At 34.6% G+C, this 17,071-nt stretch overlaps 1 protein-coding gene and 1 non-coding gene across 5 annotated transcripts in view; both read right to left on the reverse strand.

Moving 5' to 3' along the window:
* PCDH9 (protocadherin 9) overlaps positions 1-17,071 on the reverse strand; it is an 879,176-nt gene that overhangs the window by 300,008 nt on the left and 562,097 nt on the right. For 2 of the 4 annotated variants that reach the window (XM_023513423.1, XM_023513422.1), the window contains one exon: positions 6,468-6,543. In XM_023513423.1, coding sequence (XP_023369191.1) covers positions 6,468-6,543 — 76 coding nt within the window. Of the gene's footprint in view, positions 1-6,467; positions 6,670-17,071 lie in introns of all 4 variants that reach the window. The other 2 variants (XM_003790161.3, XM_023513421.1) reach the window with 1 other exon arrangement.
* On the reverse strand, positions 5,980-6,038 carry LOC111725433. Its single transcript, XR_002773498.1, has one exon. It is a non-coding gene; the product is annotated as a U7 small nuclear RNA (small nuclear RNA).

Raw genomic sequence — 17,071 nt, forward strand, 5'->3', positions numbered from 1 at the left:
TACTTAAATGTATAAAATATTCTCACTACATACAAAAACATCTGCCTATACTTTTGTAAATTAAATTGTATCTTTCCATCAAAACAAGAGAAAAGAAGAAATAAAATGTGAGCATGTATGTTTCATATATATATTCTGAGTTTTTAATTTTAAATTTTTTTTTCGGGTTAATAGGAAGCTAAAAATGATTAAGGTACATTGTTTGTGCGTTTGTTAGGTAAAATTCAAGTTGTAGTTGAGCCCTTCACCCAGGGGGTGTGCTGTGCACCCTTACATTGAGCCCATAGGTGAAAGTTTACCAGTACCCCAGATGTTCTTAACGTCCAGGGTTTAATGCCTCAGGAAGGCAAAGGAGACTCTGGCATGCAGTGCCTATACCTCTCCTTCACTCTTATCATCCTCCTCCCCCACTTGAATTTAATTTTGTTTCTCTCTATGTACGGGTGTATTTGTTTATTGTTTTCATATTAGTATTTCATACATTAGATATTTTTCCTTTCTTGTGATATTTATTAAGAATGTTCTCAACTTCAGCCAGGTGAGTTTTATTAAAATATCAATCTCTTATTATCTGCTTAAACTTTATATTTTGGAAATTTTAAAACATGTAAAAAATAAGGGAGCATTGTATGATAACCACCTATATATCTAATACCCAACCATAAGTTGTGAACATTTTATTGTTTCATCTATTCCAATCATTACTATAGTAATAGTAATAATCATTATGTTCTTATAGTAACATTAAAACAAATTCTAGATTTCACATTGTCTCTTGTATAATTTCTTCATACCCTATCACTACCAATGAGGACTTTCTTTTAACAAAATTATAGTTTTATTATCACCTCTAACAAAATAAGTAATCATTTTGAAATGTCATTTAAGACCCGGCTCATGCTCAACTATCTAGAGATATCTCAAAATTATAGTATCGTTTCATAATACTGAAGTAAGAAACAAACAAAAAATACTCTAGGTCACCATTAGAGGTTTCTAGGGCACCAACCCTTTCTGTGAAGTGATATTCAAATCACGTATGCATATTGCATTTCCTGTAAGAACTGTATTTCAAGCTGATCAATAATTAATAGCACAAAGTTCTTCACCATATGTTCTTTCAAAACACTTTTAAAAATTTCCTTTTGTCTATTATTTTTATGGCCATCCACTGTACATTTAAATAGAAAGCTGTATAATTGTTTTAGCAATAAACACAAGTATAATTTATACAAATATTTTTTGAAAATATATTTGAATTATCAGTATGTGTTGGGTTTGGGGCACATATAGGTATGTGTATTTATTTTTATCCCTTTACCTACCTTACTGTTTAAAAACAGATATTGACTTTATATTTGTTGTTCAGATGAGGATGAGACAAGATGGAAAAATGGTAAAAAAAAAAAAAAGCATTCAGTTATTTCACCATGTCATAAACCAATTGAGCTTTTTTTTTTTTTTTATTGTTACTAAGGCAAAAAAGTATTATTGTGCCTTTGAAGGAGAAATATCAAGAAAAACACCTGGGATCCTCAACCCTGAACATTAAAAACATTCAGTCTTCCTAGCTGCCAAGAAAAAGAGAGAGATGAAAGGGATGGGAGTAGAGAGAGGGGACTGATCCTATATCATGCTCATTGGGCAGAACTCAAATCTCGACGGCTAAGATTAGAGAGTCTCTGAGGCTAGATTCCATGCAGAGTCCAGGGAGGCAGGAAGATCCCCATAGGCATCCTCAAACTACGACCCACAGGCCACATGAGGCCTGCCCAGGACATTTATCTGGCTCGCCGGGTGTTTTTGCCACCTCTGCCTGTCCTGCTTAGCTGCTGCTGCCTGTCCTTTTAAACGATAGTCTGGCCCTCCAACGGTCTGAAGGACAGTGAACTGGCCTCCTGTTTTAAAAGTTTGAGGACCCCTGCTAGAGTAATGGCACCACATTCGAGTCCCCTTTGCCTTCCTGGGGCATTAAGGTATCAGCTGTTTTCCTAAAGAGGCCAGGAGGACCAGAGAAAAGACAATTCCATTTGATCCCCTGTGGATCAGATGGGACAATGGACATGTAATTGGATAGATGTCCTGGGATGAGAATGTCACAATTCATTTTCCCATGATAAAGACCACTTAGAATTAAAAGACAAAAGAAAAAATGTTTCTGTCACAACAATGTAATGGGGCTTGGGAAGAAAAAAGACAAAAAAAAAAAACCAAAAGTGAAAGCTGTATTTCCAGCATCCACAAATTAGAGGCATAAGAGCCATATCTGATGTAGTAAAGATTATTATAAATTTACATAAATATAACTTTATGTAATATAAATTTACATAAATATCACAAAACCTACCAATTTTTGCTTAATTTGCAAACATTACTTTTGGTATTGCATGTAAAAACAATTCATTATTTATTTTTCAAATTGAGATTTAGGTACAATATAACATTTATGATGTCAACAATCCAAAGTATAACATTGGAAATAAAGAAGCATATTGTGGATCAGTGCCACTGTATACTTGTGTATGTGCTCAGCAGAAAGAGCCAAAAGGTGCAAAAACCCTTCCATATGATATCATTTGTATTCATTTCTTTGAAAAAAAAAATTTACTGAAAACATTTGCCTTGGAAAGCAATGGTAGTTTTTAATGATTTTTTAAAAATAGGACTCTACACAGCTACAATGAATACTACTTGGTAAAGCTACAGACACTACTACCATTTATGGTTTCTATTTCACTTTCCATGAAATGCTGGCTCTCCCAGAATTATCAGACCACATTCTATTGAGTTCAAAGGAAACAGTCAAGATCAAAGTAACAAAAGTATTGCTATTGATGTGTACTGCATCAATTCCACTCTACTCACACATTCCTCAATTAATTACGAAAATGTGACTGTGACATTTCAAGAAAATATATCATAATACTATTCTAATATGAATCAACATTCGGTTTGATCTCTTACTATTTCTAGGTTATTCTAATTAATTCTACTCCAGACATTTATAAAGGAGGTTAAAATTTTATGTCCCATTAAATGTCAAGGGAACCATTAGCCACCAGGAACTCTGAGAGCTCCTCGTGTCCCTACTTTTCTCTTCTCCTTCCTTCCCAGTAATAAACACCTTGTTACCACCAAAGAGCACTGTCCCTTAAGTTTAAATACTTTTTTTTTTTTTTTGAGACAGAGTCTCACCCTGTCCCTTGGGGAGGGTGCCCTTATGATCATAGATAATAGCAACCTCAAACTCCTGGGCTCTAGCAATCCTCTTGCCTTAGCCTCCAGAGTAGCTGGAACTACAGGTACCCACCACCATGCCCAGCTATAAGTTTAAATATATTTTATTGATCATCATTCTTGTTAATGAAGTCACTGTATTGGGTTGAATGTTGAAGTGTGTAAGGCTGGGTTATTTCTGGGGTCCACTTGTTCCTTGTGACTATGTTGTTAACTATGGAGACTTCTTGAGATAGGTTTGAAATGTTTTTCTTTTCTTTCTAGGGGGCAGGAGGTACTTTTTACCCTGGTTAAAACCTCCCATCTTTTCCCACTTGGAGGCCACCTCAGTGCCACTGCCCGGGGCTGGGAAGCACAGAGTAAGTTGCTAGACACATTGGTTAAAGTTCTGGCCTGGAGTAGTCTAGGTTCATACTTTAAAAGTGAGGCAAAATTCTAACTTTTTAGCTTACCTATCAATCTCAAATGTAGGCTTTGTAAATTGTAGACTTAGTGTAGACTTAGAAAAAATCAGGGCAATGTTGGTGAAAATTGTTTCCGGCTACCCCCTCCTCAAAACAAAACAAACGAGAACAAAAAATAAAACTACTCGTCTGTGTCCATTTGGTCTTGGTGAAATAACCAACTGTCATAATCATCCACAGCATGCTAAGTTTATCTCATTCACATTTGTTTATTTTTTCTGCTTTGAGCCTAAATTTCTTTTAGTTACTTCTGAAGGAGTGACTGCTAGACTGTGCTAGGGTCTGACGAACATATTTCCTGACAAATACACAAATAGACAAACAAAAAATCAATTAAAGAATAGCATGTGATCATTTTTAACAATAAATGTCGCATAATACCTTCATATGTATTTGCTCTGAATTTAGAATTTACTATTTTTAAAAACAAAGCTATAAAAGATAAACCATGTTTTATAGGAAAATGTACATTTGTATGAGTTTTGCACTTAATCCTAAATTTTACTTTTCTCCAGATACACAGCTACCTACTTAGGAAACAAATTCAAAAAGCCCCTTTTCCTGTCTAGTTGAATACTTTAAGTCTCTAATTCCATTAGTTAACCAGAAGATTACTCGGGTATTCATTAGTTTCTGAAACCCATTCACTGATTAAACCCATTGCATCCTGGCATTGTTTATATGCATCTAAATTATTTCATTATTACGGCTTAAAAAATATTCAAGAGACATTGCCTTAGTCCTATTAATTGTAAATCTTCCACTTAGAATCATACATACTGCAATGGCTTTGAAAATATCTCTTTAAATTACTTCTGGTAAATTCCGTAGACAAGTCCCAAAACAACTTTTGCAAATATATTTAAAATGGGAATTTTGTGCATTGGTTTTGTATGAGATCCAAAGACAAGAGGACCCAACTATTCCTACCTACTTGCAGAAGAGATGGTGAAGAACCAGTTTCAAGATTTCGCTTAGTTGCAATAAGAGATGTTTTAAAATTGAAGACAGGGAAGTTGGAGACTAGGAAGGCAGTGTAGATAGAGGTATTACACTGTGATATCTTCACCCAATCAAGAAACGTTGACTCTGTGCAACTATTTAGGTTCAGTAGTGCTTAGACTAAGAAAAGCTATGAAATCCAAAGAATTTTTGGCCAGTTCTCACAAATTTACTGTGATGAGAAATTGCCTCTATGAATATGAGGGGCACTTCTGGATATGTGATGTCAAAAAAACACACCTATGTTGTCCATACATGATGAAGGGAGAGGACACAAGATAGCAAAAGCTAGAGCTGACACGGCATTTACTTAGATCCTCCTGAAAGACTGCCTGGCATAGAGAAAAATCTCAGCAGAAAGAAGATTAAAATGCAACTTCAGATGCACCATATTGCCAATGAGAAGAGATTTGCCAAGTTGGAGAGATGGATGGGTAGTGGAGGAGGCATATCGCCAAAAGATCTACTTTCTTCTCAGACAAGATATGTTTTAAAATGCTGGAATCCAGAGACCACAAGCAAAACTCGTGAAGAAAACCGTTTTGTCCATTTTACTTTCCCTTTATTTTTCTTCAACCATAGACATATCAGAGGCACCTTAGTGTCAGAAACAGTAGGGTCTAAACTGCTAGAAAATTAGGAAAAAACCACCACACCCCAAATCCCCACTGTAGACACCCAACTTAGAATATGTTTATTTATTTCATTTCTGCTTTTGCTCTGTTTGGTTTGAAGGCATTATCATTATTACTGTTATTTTTATTTTTTAGAACATTTTCAGGTTCATAGAACAATTGAGGGAAAGGTACAGAAAATTCTTATATATCTTCTAGCCACACATATGTGTAGCCTTATCTATGACCAGCATCTCCTATCAGAAAATAGCTTTTAATTGAAATAAAATACAAATTAATGTTATCACATTCAATTAAGGATAATAATTATTAATTCATCTTTTATTCACTTAATCAGAGTGAAGTAGTCAGTGATACTTTAATACAAGCATGACCACAGAAGATGTAACTCTTGACCAAGATTTCCTCCAAGAACAGGGAATAAATACCCCCACAAGGGCTTTTAGGAATGGGCAATAATTTTTGAGGTGGGGAACAGGTCTGTGGAGGTTTGGGACAAAAGCATCCCATTCAGTATACTAGTAAAACGCAAATTATCCAGAATCCAAATACAAAAAGAAAAAGAAACACAAACAAAAATTTTATCTACCCTCCTCACAGATTTTTAGTCAATATTAATCTTTTCTTTTGGTGGGTAAGATAGGGTTCCATTAAAAACTAGAAAATCGGCTAAACAAATTCTACAAGAGCTGTAACACTAATAATTTTAATTCTTTTGTAAGGATTCATTGAAAAATAAAAATCACAAAATTGTATAAATATATATTAAATATTGTTCCTCCCACAGTTTCCTTCTACAGTTCAATGTTCTATTTACCTGTATTGTATCAATTCTAAAATGTGTGCCTTCATATTGGAACATTTTAGACAACAGATATATTGATACAAATGGCTTCTTTCAGCTCTACCATTTTTTTTTCTTTTTTCATGGTTCATAAAATAAAGCTGCATCTTCCAGTTTAATTGCCAATATTGTATCAAGGACATTCGATGCTATATATCAAAGGATAAAACAGCAAAATAAAGCCAGCACCAAAGTACCAAATGTCCATTTACATGCACTTTAGGATGACTGCTTAAAGCAACAAAACCACAACTCCAAGCAGTCTAAGTACCGAAGGGGACTCACCAGAGTTGGGGTCAGAGTTGCCATCTGCTTCGGTCCTCTTGTCCGGAGAAGCCTGGTCATAGAATTCGTCCTGTGGCTGAACCAGAGGAAGAGGGTGTGAGATCAGGGTTCCACTACCCACCGGCTCGTGGTCTCCTAGACCACTGTCACTGCAGCTTTCCTGGGAGCCATCAGGGAGGTGAAACGTAACACGGCGCTGCGACTACAAAGAAGACCACAGGACATGCCAGTTAACACTCCTCCCAAGTACACGGACGCGCCGGAACACAAAGTCAAAAACTTTTAACAAGTGACACAATGCAAAAGCAAAATAAATAAAACTAGGAGCAAAGCTAAGAACAGGCATTCATTTTTTGCCATTTACTATGTAACATCCAATCAACAAAATGCTGAGAATTTCAATCTTGCATAATTTAATCTTGTTCAACAAGAAAGGCAAAGGAAAAAAAAAGACATACACTAGACATAGATCTACTCAACAAACTACAGTGAAAATTTAAATAAGAAATATTAAAATATATTTTCATACATTGGAAAAATACATGGATAATGTGACATTCCTTTTTTTTTAATGATGAGATGTGTTTACTTGATGTTCATAGGGTAATTCAGCAATCAGTGTATTTCCTACACCATGGCTTAGTATTTTTAAATGATAATTTATTCTATATGTGAATGTCTCTCAAGCAATACTGGAACAGTAAACTAAAATTATTATTTGAAGAGTGTCATGATCTACTGACTGAGCTAGCTACACTAAAATTCTTATTTTAAATAACCAAGTTCTATGCAATTGCTATTTATATATATGGAAAAAAGAGTGAATTTTTTAACAGATATTAAATTAGCATTTACTGTTTTTAATTTTTGAGACATACTCTCACTCTGGTGCCCAGGCTGGAGCACAGTGGTGTCATCCTCACTCACAACAACCTGAAATTCCTGGGTTCAAGTGATCCCCCTGCTTCAGCCTCCTGACTAGCCAGGACTACAGTTGCCGACCACAACAATCCAGTTCTTCTACTTTTAGTAGAGATTGGGTTTTACTCTTGCTCAGGCTGATCTCGAACCCCTAAGCATGACTGATCCTCCCTCCTTGGCCTCCCAAACCACTAGGATTACAGGTGTGAACCATCATGCCTGGCTGAAATGAGTAAATTATTCTTTCACACTGGACCAGATATTTCTACAGAGTCTTTAATCAGACTGGTGGTAGAATAGAATAGTATTTTCCTAGTAGTAGAGAGAATATGGTCGTTGAAAGGTGTTTGGAATGTTACTTTGGCATCTACCTGTACAATGTCATTCTCAAGAATGACCTCAAATGTACACATAGTTACTTCAATAAAATTTAGTGTTTTAATAAAAATAAAACTGTGCATTTCTTTTAGCACAGATTTACTTCTCTTGATAAATATTCTTTTAGCTGATGTAATCCATGAACTGTGAGAATATTTACAGTCATGTGGGGTTGAGATTTAGGCCTCAGGGAATTATATGAGAGTAGTAAATCTGCGCTAGGTGACTGAACCTAATTTCCATCCTGTTTTATAGCCAAGAGACCTTTGAATATCAAACCACATGTGATGACACTTTTTTCAGGTTTAACAAAATGAAGAGAATATAAATAATAAAAATATAAGACGTAAGTGTATAATGTAATCACTTTCTAATATCTAAAATTTGTGTTTTATAACAGAAAATTGATAGATTATATCCATTTCATTTAAATTTTCAGTTAAGACAAAATGCTATAGATAGAGGGGTGCAACTCTATAAATGCAGTTTTATAGACTCACAACAGAAAGGAACCTATTTCCTGTTAGTCCCTGGTTCAAATCCAGCCCAGAGTCATGATGGAGAGGATCTGATGCAAGTTTATTACTGTTCAATGACCTTTGTGAAAACCGTTGATAGGTCAGTACATTTTTAATGAACTGATGCCAACATCACATAAGCTATAATCATAAATGGTAGTAACGGCCTCTATTGCAGTGTGTTTTACCTTCATGCACATCTGTCTCAGGAATTTCATCCCCTTCTCAAAGGCTCTGAAACGTGCCTCGCTGAGTGCTCCAGGGGAGGCAAGCCCAACTTGAATATTAGTGTCCGAAATGTATTTCTCCTTGTATAAGGAAGGCTGTACTAACATGTTTACTTATTGCAGTATTTCCTTTTACACATGTATTTAATCTTCTAGACAAAACTAATAATATAAGTATTTCTCAATTTCTATTTTCATATACCCTTAAATTTTTAGAATCTTGTTGTGACAAAGACACTATGAAGGCTCACACTGCCTAGTACACATGACCATGAAATAAACACAGCTGAAACAATTTTGTTATGTCAATAAATTTAGGGGTATAGAGGAGTTTGGGTACATGAACGTATTATATAGTTGTGAAACCTGAGCTTTGGGTGTACTCATCACCTGAATAGTGTACATGATACCCAATAGGAAGTCCTTTATCCCTCACACCCTTACTCCCCATTTCTGAGTCTCCAATTAATCAACTCCAATTAATCAACTAAAAAGATCATAGATTTTGACATGTGTTTGGTATTATCTCTGGAGGAATATCTCTGAGCTCTGGAGAGTTAAAAGAAATCAAGACATAAGGGAAAGGCAATGGAAGAGATGATTTTTCAATATTTATAAAATATTCCTTGGAAGTCTCATAAGCCATAAAAGAAGTGTATGTTTCACAGGCAGGAGAAAAAAAATGAAAGAAAATATATCTGTGATATTTTTCTAAACGTAATGAATGTTGCTTTAATCAGAATCTCTTTTCTTCTAAGAAATAGCCAATCCTTCAACACTGGTTATGCTGTGACCCCACATTCCTTAAGATGTGGCCATTAGAACACTTATTTATTAGGCATCTAGTATGTGTTTGGTACAAAGATTATATTGAACATAAAAAGTAAGACACTTTTTCCAAAATTATTTGAAATACGGCTTAGTAGTGTCCATCTCACGTAGGTAATACTATGCTATTTCTCTACATATTCAACTATGCTATTTTATAAGTGAGAATAAAAAAAGATGTGAATTTAGTGAAATATATTTGCAATGTCACACTGTAAGGTAGAGCAATATAATGTTTAATCTATTTGGGGTTATGACAATACGGATGGGAAATAGGTTTGGTGATGCAATATAGGCTAAAAATTGATACATAGATATAAGGGTAGGAAGAAAATTGATCAAATCTATCTTTGTATCATAATGATGGATAGAGGTAGAATATCTGATCTATCAAGCTAGATGAAAGGAGAGTATGTGAATAAATTGAAATTCAGAGGGTTGAGGATCAGTGAACTCTTAGGAAACAGGAGTGCCGGGTGTCTTTAAGGCCTCAACAGCACTTCTCAGATTGAGCTGTGAAGCACCAAGTTAAGAATCGAGAACCAGAGTTCCTGCCTTTGAGCCGCGGCTCTGCAAAGTTTGGCCCAGGGCAAGGTACTTTATCTTTTTGAATGAGTCCCTGTCTTTTTAAAAATGGAGAAAATAAGGTCTTTCCCATAAGAGTGTTGTACAGCTGAAAATAGACAAAAGTCTTCCCGGTATATAATAGTGACACATAATAGGTACTTAATAAAAGATAGCTATAATTCTTCAAATATAAAGCTACATATTTTTTAACCTCTAGGTCCACTGAGATGTGGAGTTTTAAAGATGTGATTCCTTCACCTTGGAAAGAAAACATATTGTTCTTTCACAAGAGAGATATATAAACCACAGAATTTTGTGTCTCATATTATGCCCCTGGTTCTTGTCAGCTTAGGACCTTCTTTGAGGTGAGTTGCTTTTTTAAAGGATGGGGAATATGACCAGCCTCAAAAACATGATTTTTCTTGTCAAGAGCAACCAGTTAAATATTGTCCTTTCAAGAAAACCATATTATATATTTGAATAAAGTACAAACGGAGAAGTGTTTACTTATTGCCTCTGAAAATTTTTGCATCTTTGCTCATCTTATAGAAATAAGCTTCGTGTGGTTTATAAATGCAGCCAAACTCTGCCTGACAGAAGTGGGACAGCACATATAATCGTGAGAGTGCTCCAGACTCCCCAGAGTGTGGGCACTTACAGTTTCTTTTCCTGAATCTAGTTGTTACTCATTCAATTTTCTCCCTCAGGAACTATCATTATTGCCTCTGTCTGATTAATGCTTTGCATACATTGGTTTAACTGATGTATCACTGACAGGTAAGTTCCAGATCCCCGGCTTCCCCGAGAAAGAATGAGATGGGAAATGGAATTGGAAGGCTGCTTCACGTTATTTTCTGTCAGGGATGCTCCTGCGAATTTTGGTAACAGTTTTCTTCGATACTTTTCTCTACACAGACTCAAAGTGCCTGAACATAAGGGTATGTCCGGGCTCCTGCACGTGCAAACATGCTAAGCTGGTTGGATTTAAGAAACACCACCAAGGAATCGCCATAATATTTTTTGTTTGCAATTTAGTTGAAAGCAAAAAAGGGAAAACTTTAGATGTCTAAGGAAGATATATGTTTTTGCATTGATCAATGTCTTTTAAGAGTTATTAAAAGATTGAGTCACCTAAGAAATCCCAGTCATTGCTATTATACTTGACATGAAAACCTGTAGCTTCAGTCTTATTAGCCTACAGGAGTTTCCATGCACAAAGAGTTGGTGGTAAGTTGCAATAACAACACAAGAGCAACATGTATCTCAGGCTAAGCCAATTATTCTGTACTGGTAAGAAATACACAAGAGAAACATTCAAGCACTGATTGGGATGTTTTAGGTGACTCATTCTTTCAGTGACTCTTAAAAGACAGTGCTTAATGCAAGAGCATGTACATCTTCCCTAGACATCTTGAATGTTCCCTCATTTGCCTTTCTAATGAACTGCAAGAAAAAAATATTGTGAAGGTTCTCGGGTGATGTTTGCATAAAATAGCAAAAGGTAAGAAAAAAAAAAGAAAGGCTTAATAGATGATTAATACATTGTGTAATACCATGCAATTGAATATTATGCAATACAACATACCTGAAATTATGCTAATTAATAGATGTTGAAATGGAATGCATCTAGTCTATTTTAAAAATAAAGTTAGTGAAGATTTTGCTGTGTTAAATTGCAATTCTGCTTATGTGTCTTCGTGTGTGAATATATCAACTGCTAACCATGCCAGTGTTTAAAGTGGTATTGTTGGGTCATTTATTGTATTTAAAAATTTTACTGTTTTGAAATCACTGTATCTTCAAACATGACCTTTGTTATAGTAAATATTATTTGTCTAATTTTTATTATTTATTTTCATCACTTATAACAGATTAAAAGTTAACCAAAGAGAAGAGGAAAACCTGGTATACAGTATGCTGACTTTCTCTTGAGCTGAGAAATGCAAATAATCTTCCAACAAGAAACCAGGTATTCTGGGGATCATCTGATCTTCGTCTTCTACTCTAACTGTCGTTCTTTATTTTCCTTACATGGATTTTTTAATCATGACCACAAAAGACAGTTGTCTTCTTCTGCAATAACCCAATAATAACATGAATCTCACACCCTAATCCAATTATTCTATACTAGTGAGAAATTCACTGGAGAAACATTCAGGCAATGATTGGGAATCCTTAGGTAACTCATTCTTTCCATGACTTTTAAATGACAATATTTATTACAAGAACATCTATGTCTTCCTTAGGCACCTTGAACTTTTCCTTGTCTGACTTTCTGAAAATCTTTGAAAAAAAAATATTGTGGAGGTTCTTTAGTAATATTCCTCAAATTCAACTCATAAAGTAGAATCAGTAGACAAAGGCTCTAGTTAATGATGGGCATTTGAAATAAATTTTTCCTATGAAAAATTATAAGTTATTGTAATGAAAATAGAAAAAAATGCCTTGAAATGGTTTAAATATGATTTTATTTTTAGATAATTCTTTAAATACATTTTCAAAGAAATATTATACATCATTCTGATTTAGTTCCTTTAACCAAACTTAAAAAAAATGTATAATCAATTTATCTAAAATTTTATCTATTTCCATATATATCTATCTCTAAATATACACACACACACATATGAGCCAGACACTGCTTATGATGAGGTAAAAGAGAAAACTGTGGAAAAATTTTATATCTGAAATTGTTGTTGCTTTATCTCAGCATAAATTCAATGACAGTTTGATGATTTATTACCAATAACATTTTCATATATATCTTCTCATAGTAGCTAAGGAAAGCATCTCAAAGAGGGTAAAAAGGTATAGAGACTAGAAACTTCATTTTAATGCGACTATTTCTTATAATATGGATTAGAGATATTTTTCTTTTTCTTATTTTTAAAATATTATATTTTACTTGAGATGTTTCTGTGACTGTCAGGAATGTCGTCTACAGTAGGTTTCTCAACACCTTCTTTCCATCTAAAACCAATGCCGGCATTCCTCCTCTTAATAACATCCAAAATAAAGTAGAAACTCGTTGTGATTTAGAATGTAAAGGAAATGAACTCTGACAAGCACTTTGTTGTTATATTTGAATATGCCCTGATTCTGAGTACTTGCAGACGCAGGGGTAACAAATAGTAACACAAATGTATTTCTTCCTTCATGTTGGAAAGATGAGGATCATAGCAGGATAGCTTAAGAGTACATGTTTGTACAAGGCAATCAAAATAAAACCCAACTTTTCCGATTTTCTATATAAAGCTAATGGTAGTTCATTTATCTTTTGATTAAATAAATGATTATTGAGCTCCTACTATATGCTAGACATTATTCTAGCTATTAACACTATAATTGTGAACAAGATGAAAACTATATTACATAACTCCCTTAATTAGATTATTTCTAAACAGCAGAATTTCATTAAGCTATTGCCATCCGTTCTGAGCATGCTTTTGGCCAGCAGCTGTGTCCCCTTTTTGCAATTCTTGCAAACTATGCAGACTTAGGCAAGGTCAGACCATGAACAGAAGACCTTCACTGTATTAATCAGCAACAACCTAGGCAGAAAAAAATAAATAAATAAAGGGGGGAGGGCTGTATTCTGAGTTTATGCCAAAACAAATCACAAATCTGTTGACAGCCTAAATTGAAATTTATTGCCAATTTGCAAAAATAAAAAATACAAGTTATAGAACACAGACTGTAAGAGTAGGCTGTTCTTGACTCAAACACAGAGTAATTGTTGACTTTTCATGTCCTTGAGTATTTTTTTTTTTTTAATCAAGTAACCACCTCAAATAAGGATTCATGAAATAAAAGCTAGGGAAGTTTTGTGAGGAACAGATATACTTGACATTTTATGAGCCTGTAATAAATATTTACTAAATGAAGAGGAGCTCACTGGAATAGAGGTAGGTATCTAAAGGGGATAGGGTAGAAATGCAATACACATATTATTATCTCCCATTGAAAGTGCTTTCCCTTGTGAAAAGTTTCACTGGCCATGGAGAATTTTTAAGAGGGCTCCCCTGTTGTAGAAGTAGCAAAATGAAACATGGTAACATGTCAGCCTTTCCATTTTCCTCTCTCTATGCTTACTATTTTGGAATACATATTTGGAAATAAATGGGAAGGTTCAGTTCATGTTGAGAAAGAGATGTATCAACTTACACTGATCATAGGTGATGAACTTAAAAGGTGTCAGCAATGCTAGAATTAATTTTTTGGTCTCACTTTTGTGGTGCAGATGATAACTGTCCATTGAAATTCAGGCAATATTTTCAGGGGAAATCGGGGGAGTTTGCATCATGCTTACTGCTCTTTTAACCAGTTTGTTATCTGCTGCTAAGCAACTGCTTCATCTGAGGACAGAGCTGTCAATTTTCATTCAAACTTATTAGTCAACTGTGTGTTTAGTTTGAAGCCTTGTTTTAATGCGTGTAGGAAACTCACATTGACTTAAACTTTGTCTGTTTAGTTTTCAAATGTCTTACTGTGAAATGAACAAATTAAGGATCTATATTATTCTGGGCTTTGTAAAGTACATGGAGTACCTCTTAGACTTCTCTATGTAGGAGGATTCTTGTTAATGACATACGGTGACATGTTTAACATACTGTAATTTTCTTTTATTTTATTTTGATTTCAATGATCTTCGAGAAAGTTCGATAGTATTTATTTTCATGTGACAAATGGTAGCATTAAGAAACTTGAGAGCAAACTACTCTTTATATTCATTTTGGGAGTAGCCTTGCTATTTGAATGAAGATATTTACAACAAGCATAAAACAAAAATCTCCCCTCTGCATTTATTTCCTCATGGGACCTTAGAGAAAAGAAAAAGGTTTTGAATCAACTTCCCATTTTGATTTGGGAACATCCCTCTACCCCTAAATCCCCTCTAGGGTCCAAGGTAGACAGAGAGTTTGAAATTGGCTGCATTGTTGGTTATTTTGCTTCTTATATTCTTATTTAGCTCCTGCTATCAGAAATGTCCTCAGCCTATTTCTCATTGCCCAGTAGGAATGCAGTACTTTATCTGAGCATACAAAATATAAAGTGACTACATTGAACAGGAGCAGCTGTTCTTGAATCTGCAAGCAGAATTTTTGCATCTATAAATTATATGTACAGAAATACGGAAGAATCAACTCAGCAAGAGTTCCTTCCAATTTACTTTCTAGCACAAACAAACCCTGTAACAAAGTAAGTTGCCATTACCATCTTTACAAAATCAGGATACATGATGGTTGTAGTAATTTCATTAGAAATTACACGAAATTATCACTGCCATGAAGTAAATATATAGAAGGCACGGACACAACTTGTGGTCTTACAAAAGCAGCTTTTCATGGGATAATGATGGATCACCCAAAATGTGTGTCAGACTTGTCAATATTGGTAACAAAAATAGATTTTGATTTAGTGTCTAGTCTTCCGGAATTTGTTTTGTCTTGCTTTTGCAAAATTAACAAAAGAAGAAATGAGACTCTCCCTAAAATTATTCCTGTTAAAAATTCTCAAAACAAACAAATAATAAAAAGCTTCCTAAAACCAAAATGAGGGATTTTTTTAAGCAAGTGACAGTTTTCAGGACATAGTCCCAATTTTATACTATAATTAACCTCAAATCATAGCCACTTGACTTAGAACAATTAAACCAAGCACATACACACATATCCGCATGCTTTATACTTCTCTCATATTATTGAAACAGGCACAAGATTGTAATTAACTAACGTTTAGTTATCTCAAGGAATGTCAATAAACTATTGTTTGCAGTTGGAAACTTTTGATTAGAAATGTTTAATATTCAAGCCATATTTCCTTTTTTTGCAGGTTTTTGCAGGGGCCTGGTTTGAACCCATTACCTTCAGTATATGGGGCCAGTGCCCTAATCCTTCGAGCCACAGGCACCACCCTGAACCATATTTCTTTATTTTGGGGTAAGTTAAGAACAAAATAAGGATACTATTATAATAGAGATACAGAATGAAAACTAGTAATTCAAGCCTTTGGACGGATAATGTTATTGAAGTTAGAGAATAAAACAAAAATAGAAGGGTGGAAGAAACGATTGCTGTATAAAGTCTTTAAGACATACCACTGCTGTATGTGAAAACACCACACTGTACCCCATGATTACATTAATATACACAACTATCACTTAATAAAAAATAAGATAAAATAAAAGTTCTCATGAAGGATTGTTAATTTGCACTTAAAATGTGATATAATATGTTTCAACTGGTCTTGGGTCACACATTGCATTTTAGTTTTATTTATTTCACTTTTAGATATTATTTCTGCAATCTAAAGAATGTTACAATTATTTTCAGAAGCCATGAAGGAGTTAGAAATTGTTTGAATAGTCCTAGTACATGTAATGGATATCTCTCACTGACAGACCATGGATTACAATTAATTCTGAGCCATCAGTCATGTCTTTTTCAGCAAAAAAGGAAAATAGCAATGGAAATGGTGTCCCTGTAGCATAGCTTTCTAGTCTGTGATTCATGGAGACAGCAATATAACTATTAATTAGCACAGGATCCACCAAAACGGTCCTGTTAAAGAACTTGGTCCTGGTTAGCAGGTTAATGGGAAGATTCATACACGTGGAAAGAATGCATAGCCAGAGTCTATAAAACATAGGTAAAGACATGAGCCACCACTGCTGGATGTGGGGAAATGAGTGATATGCAGAAAGCATGACAATGACACTGGTGAGCAAATACTGCCATTTCTGTCCCAGGCTGTCCTATAATCATGACATATATTTGAGAAATGTTTTCCAGAATTAGGGAAGGAGGAGAAGCAGAAGGGTTATGGAAGGGGATGTCTTTGACCATATAGAGCACACCAAAAAGGGCATCCCTGGAATTTCATCTGGAATCTTGGAATCATGGATAAATGATGTGTGTATGAAGGGGTAGACAGTTGATGGATAGACAGAGGGGTAGAAATATTGAGATGTGATGATTACCCACTGCCAAAATGTGTCTGGATAGTTACTACATTAAAGAAGGAATGCAGACATTTATTTTTTGCACATGTGAAAAATATTTGTACAAGCATTTTTAACTTGCCTTCTTTTAGTTATCCCAAAGAACGTCAATAAAAATATTGTTTGCAGTGGGAAATTTTTGATTAGAAATTTTTAATATTCAAG

This window comes from Otolemur garnettii, unplaced genomic scaffold (genome assembly GCF_000181295.1).
Source record: "Otolemur garnettii isolate 467f Iridium unplaced genomic scaffold, OtoGar3 scaffold00040, whole genome shotgun sequence".
NCBI lineage: Eukaryota > Metazoa > Chordata > Mammalia > Primates > Galagidae > Otolemur > Otolemur garnettii.